At 44.3% G+C, this 7,500-nt stretch overlaps 1 protein-coding gene across 1 annotated transcript in view; it reads right to left on the reverse strand.

The window, feature by feature from the left end:
• Positions 1 to 321: 321 nt before the first annotated feature.
• The window catches only part of LOC308330357 (actin filament-associated protein 1-like 2), an 18,056-nt gene continuing 10,877 nt past the window's right edge, over positions 322 to 7,500 (reverse strand). The window contains exons 11-16 of the mRNA XM_080785203.1: positions 7,446 to 7,500; positions 6,258 to 6,450; positions 2,881 to 2,950; positions 2,446 to 2,624; positions 2,033 to 2,125; positions 322 to 1,229 (exon numbers count right to left, since the gene is read on the reverse strand). The exon at positions 7,446 to 7,500 is cut by the window's right edge and continues 130 nt beyond it. Coding sequence (XP_080641329.1) covers positions 1,203 to 1,229; positions 2,033 to 2,125; positions 2,446 to 2,624; positions 2,881 to 2,950; positions 6,258 to 6,450; positions 7,446 to 7,500 — 617 coding nt within the window. The 3' untranslated portion in view covers positions 322 to 1,202. The remainder of the gene's footprint in view (positions 1,230 to 2,032; positions 2,126 to 2,445; positions 2,625 to 2,880; positions 2,951 to 6,257; positions 6,451 to 7,445) is intronic.

The following is a 7,500-nucleotide window of genomic DNA, read 5'->3' on the forward strand; positions in this document are numbered from 1 at the left end:
CTCTCCTAATGGTACCAACATCATTAACACATTAATCACTGAGGGCAGAGTTTGAGAAGTGTTTCTATGGCTGTACCATTCTGCTGCTCTCTTTCTATTGGCTGTACCATAGCCAATAGGATGTCTCTCAGGTGAAATCAAACAACAGATTAGGACACAGGTCAGTCGATCAATATTTTAATAATATTTATTTACATAATTATCATATAATTAATACCTAACACCAGACACACGTGTGCGCACACACACACACACACACACACACACACACACACACACACACACACACACACACACACACACACACACACACACACACACACACACACACACACACACACACACACACACACACACACACACACACACACACACAAATAATATAAATGTTGTTTCAGTGTATAACAACTCACTCAGGCGACCCAGCCGGGTTTGATCAAGTCCCGACTTACGTCCCAGTAGCTACCCTCCATCAGTCTCATTAGGGAAAAACCAGGGCCACACAATCCGTTGGAACTACTCCAGAACTACTCTGCCAGGGCTGGGAGGTACACTTCTGGTGCATGGAGGGACTATAGGCTCTGTGGGTTGACTCCTGCCCGGGCCCCTCCTACGTCTCACCAGGTCCACTCCTGCTCTCACCGGGCCCAGGACCTGTGCGTTGCACCAGAGTCCCAGCACCAGGCACTTCATTCAGGAGTGGTGGGCAATGGTTCCGCAGACAGACTCCACCAGAGCGAGAAGTTCTGCGGGCTCCGCTTGCTGCTTGAATGGCCCTCCTAAAGGCCTTACGAGGGCTGTTGGGCAGTGCAGTATTGTGTTCAGAGGTGATATTACTATAATGAGTACTGTATGTATATATATATATACAATAGTATGTACTATAATGAGTGGACCATGAACACAAAACAAATGATTATGAATAAAGTGATTCAAACTATTGGATGTGAAATAGATCTTGTAGTGAAATTCAGACTAATTATACATTTCTGGTAGGTAGATAATCATAAAACCATCAGTATTAAAGGTCCTGAAGGCTGGTATCTCCCTTAGAGATAGGGTGAGAAGTTCATCTCCCTTAGAGATAGGGTGAGAAGTTCAGCTCCCTTAGAGATAGGGTGAGAAGTTCAGCTCCCTTAGAGATAGGGTGAGAAGTTGTCAAGCTGTATCAGGGTTCAGGGGTCATGTGGTCAACTCAAAGGTCAAGCCGTAGCCTTGGCTTCCCATTCCTGTAAAAAAAGAAAAATAAACTCCAGTTAAAAACAGACCTTTAACCTTTATGTTCTGTAGCATGACCTTTAACCTTTATGTTCTGCAGAACTGTTTAGGACTAAATAATAGAAATTAATTCATATGAAAATAAATACAATATTGAACAGAATCAGTGATGATCCATGCGCTACCCGCCCCTCTAGACCAGAAAGCACGCTGGCTGGGCCAGGCTACCCGCCCCTCTAGACCAGAAAGCACGCTGGCTGGGCCAGGCTACCCGCCCCTCTAGACCAGAAAGCACGCTGGCTGGGCCAGGCTACCCGCCCCTCTAGACCAGAAAGCACGCTGGCTGGGCCAGGCTACCCGCCCCTCTAGACCAGAAAGCACGCTGTCTGGGCCAGGCTACCCGCCCCTCTAGACCAGAAAGCACGCTGGCTGGGCCAGGCTACCAGCCCCTCTAGACCAGAAAGCACGCTGGCTGGGCCAGGCTACCAGCCCCTATAGACCAGAAAGCACGCTGTCTGGGCCAGGCTACCCGCCCCTCTAGACCAGAAAGCACGCTGGCTGGGCCAGGCTACCCGCCCCTCTAGAGGGGCGGGGCCAGAGGGTTACCATGTGTGTTTCTTTAAGGTCGACCCGGGGGGAAGTACTTCCGGGGGAGGGGGGAAGTACTTCATTACAGTAGTGAACCCCAGGTTCCTGTATATACGTCATTACAGTATAATAATAATAATAATAATATACCTCATCACAGTATAATAATAATAATAATAATAATATACGTCATTACAGTATGGTATATATAGTAGTATTTATATACCTTCTTCCTGTGGATAAACAGAGAGGATGGAACTCTCTTCAGAGACGTTTTAGCTGAAGCTGTTCTACGAAGTAGAGGATTCAGGAACCCAGCCTGGAATGCACGCACGCACGCACACGCACACACAAGCACACACACACACACACACACACACACACACACACACACACACACACACACACACACACACACACACACACACACAGTTAGTTTACAGTAGAATTGAACACATTCACAAGATTTCAGAGAGAGAGAGAGAGAATGCCAAACTGTTTGTTTTGTATTATTAATATTATTAGTGGCAGTCTCTCCACACCATAACACTGTAACACTACAGTAGGTAGTTTGTTTAGTGTTATAATTATTATTATTAATAGTAGTAGTAAGGTTAGGTTTAGGCGTGTTATATTAACCTTCTCGCTGCAGAATGCCAGACTCTGTCTAAAGGAGGAGCGCTTGTTTTGCTTCACGGCAGACGCAGCAGTCAGGTTGACCTCTGACCCCGCGGCTCGGAGCTGCACCGCCCCCCCGCTCCGCCCCCCCGCCAGCTCCAACTTCTGAACGCCACGAACGCCACGCTGCACCTTGATGTCTGGAGCACACACGCACACACACACACACACACACACACACACACACACGCACACACACGCACACACACACACACACACACACACACACACACACACACACACACACACACACACACACACAAGCACACACACACACGCACAAGCACACACGCACGCACGCACGCATAACTAACTGTGATTGGAGGTAACAGTATGACTCACTGATTGGAGGTAACAGTATGACTCACTGTGATTGGACGTAACAGTATGACTCACTGTGATTGGTGAAGACGGTGTTGCTGTAGGTAACGGAGTCTCCTTGAACTTCATCCTGATTGGTCTGGAACTGATGGAGGGGAGGAGTCAGGAGGAAGAGATGGTAAAAATCACACCCGTGTGAAGTGAGCGGCGCTCTTATCATCATACATCATCTCATGAAAAACTGAAGTCATGTGATTCATGTGTAACCCTAACGCTAGAACATGTACCATCTATCTATCATCAATATTTATGATTCTATTTAACTATCATCATCAATATTTATGATTCTATTTAACTATCATCATCAATATTTAATATAAATGATCTTTTTGTCAGGTGTGAACTTTCTCAGCCTTATTTCACATTACCAAATGTATTGGTACAAATGGAACCAAATGGACCCGAGTTAACGCTCACAGAGTTAAATGAATGAACATTGATTTTACAATATAAATTGCGGTCCCACTCCCAGAGATAGAAATGCCATTCAATGGGGGTCCGTAGATTAATGCATGTCAAATTGGGGGTCCTTAATTGCAATTAAACTGCTAGAGCCGTAAAAATCTTCTCTTATGGGGGTCCCTGGCATGTCTTTTCAAATGGGGGTCCGTGGGTTAATTAGTGTCAATTTGGGGTTCCTTGACATGAAAAGGTTTGGGAACCACTGCTTTATGGTGTCGTCCACAGTTAACTGTTTTGTTTTGAGTTGTGCTTGAAATGTAGGCTACTGTAATTCTGCAATATGTCAATGAATTCATCTAACAAACAATCAATCAATCAGACGGGTCCATTTTGTACACTCTCAGAGTTAAATGAACCTTGATGTTACAATGTAAATGGGGGTCTCAGAGATATAAATGCCATTAAATGGGGGTCCGTAGACTAACGCATGTAAAACCGGGGGTCCTTGAAATGAAACGGGTTGAGAATCACTGCTAGAGCCGTAAATATGGAACCAGTGCTTTGAGCTGCGTGTGTTGCAGAATGCATGGGAAAGTGGGTATTAACGCCTCCTGGTGGTGGAATTTTACTGACAGAGGTAGAACTATACTTCTTCCGTACAACAGTGTTTTACAGTCAGTCAGTCCGTCAAGTCGATGTTTAGTCAATTTATGCGAACGCACTTCCGGAAGCTTTCAAATTAAGAGGAAGTTCTACTCGTCAAGTTCAAGCGTCAAAATTCTGACGTTAAACGCTGCATTTCCGCTTTCTCTTCAAAATAAAACGTGAACTCCGAAAATATCTTTAGCTACTGTTAGCTTTATTTTATTTCCATGGCTATTATTACGAGTCACGTGTTGTATTGTTGTTCTAAAGGACAGAACATTAATTAACACAAACTGTCGATTAAATAAAAAATGTTTTAAAACAAATAAAGTCTTGTTTCGGAAGCTAAATAACCACACAGCTAGCTACTTCTATGGTGGAAGCTAGCTAAGCTAGCTAGCTAGCTAGCTGGGCTAGCGGAAGTAAACACAACTACGTCACATTATAAAATAGGTAAAACACTGTTGTACGGAAGAAGTATAGTTCTACCTCTGTCAGTATAATTCCACCACCAGATGGCGTTAATACCCACTTTTCCATGCATTGCACACAGTGCAGCTCAAAGCACTGGTTCCATATTTACGGCTCTAGCAGTGATTCTCAACCCGTTTCATTTCAAGGACCCCAGGTTTTACATGCGTTAGTCTACGGACCCCCATTTAATGGCATTTATATCTCTGAGACCCCCATTTACATTGTAATATCAATGTTCATTTAACTCTGAGAGTGTAGGCTACAAATGGAACCAAATGGACCCGTCTGATTGATTGATTGTTTGTTAGATGAATTCATTGACATATTGCAGAATTACAGTAGCCTACATTTCAAGCACAACTCAAAACAAAACTGTTAACTGTGGACGACACCATAAAGCAGTGGTTCCCAAACCTTTTCATGTCAAGGAACCCCAAATAAACACCAGCAGAATTAGTTTTATAATTATTATCGTTATAAACTTCATAGTTAGGCTATATAATTACCATCGTTATAAACACCAGCAGCTAGAATGCATAGTTGTGATTCTGCATGTGTCCGTGTCACCACAAGGCGGCAATTTTTTGCATGTATGTTGTAAATGTTACAGTCATTGTGGCGAAGCACGTGTGTGTGTGTGTGTGTGTGTGTGTCCAAATGGACCCATATTGTTAAACATCTGCATTTCTGCAAGTCCATTTACAAGAAGTGAATTGTTATTTTGATCAAAGTTTGCCCACTATCTCTTATAGAGGGTATGCAAATGCATAAAGTGAATGGCAAATAGAGTGGAAAATTTAGTGAGAAAGTTAATTTAATGTTGTTTAAAGTAATTTAATGCAATCAAATAGGACTTTTCTGTTTGGATGTATGGGCTGTCAAGGCCAGAAAGTAGTTTTTTTGCCACTCAGTGGGGCAGTGGGCATTCCTGCATAACTTACAGTTATGATGATGATGATGTCACGTGCATACCCTCCATTATCTTATTAGTCCTTGAGCTATATCACATTATTCTACACATTTTATCTAGATTTACATACATAGCATCCATCTAGAGATCTCTCCTAGTCCGGGAGCATTATACAGTATATCACATATCTAGATGTCTCATCATACATTATCTGTTATCTCTCCTGTTAGTTTTATCTATATGGACTGTAAGTTGAGTCTCCTAATTGTGGCCAATGATGTCCACCGAGGGGTGTGGTCAATGTGAAGGTTGGAAGGGTATTTAATCAGATCTCAATCAAGCAGCAGGTGTTGCTGACGAGAGGCAGACAGTTTTCAGACTGTGTTTAGGAGGCTGTTTGGATCATTTACGTTTATATGTATGCTGTAGTGACTATAGGCCTGCAGAGACAGATAATACATCCTCATGATACCAACTCTACACACATGTCTGGACATCACTTCCTGGAGCACACGTCTTACCTATATATAGGGAGGGAGGTGATGAGGGCAGATATGGAGGTGATGAGGGCAGATATGGAGGTGATGAGGGCAGATATGGAGGTGATGAGGGCAGATATATAGGAGGTGATGAGGGCAGATATATAGGGAGGTGATGAGGGCAGATATGGAGGTGATGAGGGCAGATATATAGGGAGGTGATGAGGGCAGATATGGAGGTGATGAGGGCAGATATATAGGGAGGTGATGAGGGCAGATATGGAGGTGATGAGGGCAGATATGGAGGTGATGAGGGCAGATATATAGGAGGTGATGAGGGCAGATATGGAGGTGATGAGGGCAGATATATAGGAGGTGATGAGGGCAGATATATAGGAGGTGATGAGGGCAGATATATAGGAGGTGATGAGGGCAGATATGTAGGGAGGTGATGAGGGCAGATATATAGGAGGTGATCGTACCATGTGTTCCAGTATGGAGGCGTTGGAGTAGATGGGTTGAGGTTGGACCGCACCACTCTGGTGGGGCGGGTGGTTCTGGAGCGTACCACTCTGGTGGGGGGGGTGGTTCTGGAGCGTACCACTCTGGTGGGGGGGGTGGTTCTGGTCGTCCATGTAGTTGTTGGCGGTGGGGAAGCGTCGGGTCGTCAGTCCACTGAGGAGGAGGAGGAGTTTTCATGAGGAGGAGGAGGAGTTTATGGGCGTAAAACCGACACAGGCAGAACTAGAACGCCATAAATGGCCTACTAGTGCGCAAGCAGAGCGTACAAGTACTGGAATAACTGACTCATGTTTCAGTGTCGGGTGGATTAAAGGAAATGCCTCTATGTATATGTGTGTATATGTGTGTATATATGTGTATATATGTGTATATATGTGTATATGTGTGTATATATGTGTAACTGTATATGTGTGTATATGTGTGTATATGTGTGTATGTAATTTGTACGTTGATTAGCGGTATACTGAGGTTACTTGGGTCGTTTGATGCGTATGTCCCGTGCAGGCAGCATATGACGTGATGATGATAATAATGTACCAATGCCAGGATATAACGTAATATCTAGAATTGCATTTCATGTAGTCATAGCACTTTATAGTACACATGTATATTGTATAATATATAATATAGTATAGTATGTATAGTACTCCACTGTTACGTTCTTAGTTTATACATGATTCATGATAACTACTAACTTGCATCGTTCCAAGTAGGCCACTGTCCAACGGGCACCACTGTAGAGGCTCCAGCGGTGCCCGTTGGGCACTGGCCTACTTGGAACGATGCAAGTTGGAAATGCATGCCCCAGTTATCATGCCTGTGTCCCTTGTATGCCCTTATATGGAGTTCATTGTCAATAATGCCCAAATATGGAGTGTATCAAGACGTCAGAACAACATTGTGATGTCAGATCAGGCCAGCTCCATATATGGAGATATAGAGGTGACCGGGTCCAGAGCCCAGGCGGAGGGAGGCCTTTGTGCCGGTTCTGGACAACCGTGTGTCCGACGGACTCGACACCGGGCACAATTGTATTGTGTCGTCAGTGTTGAATTTGTTGAAAACTTTGACTTAAATATGTTGACAATTTTGGTGCGTGCGTGCGTGCGTGCGTGCGTGCGTGCGTGCGTGCACGTGCGTCCACCAACCTCAGTGCTCCTGTCTTCTCCAGTGTGTTGTTGTCGTTGTCTTGGTGATGATGAT

Source organism: Protomyctophum bolini, assembly GCF_963924005.1.
Source record: "Protomyctophum bolini genome assembly, chromosome: 16".
Lineage (NCBI taxonomy): Eukaryota > Metazoa > Chordata > Actinopteri > Myctophiformes > Myctophidae > Protomyctophum > Protomyctophum bolini.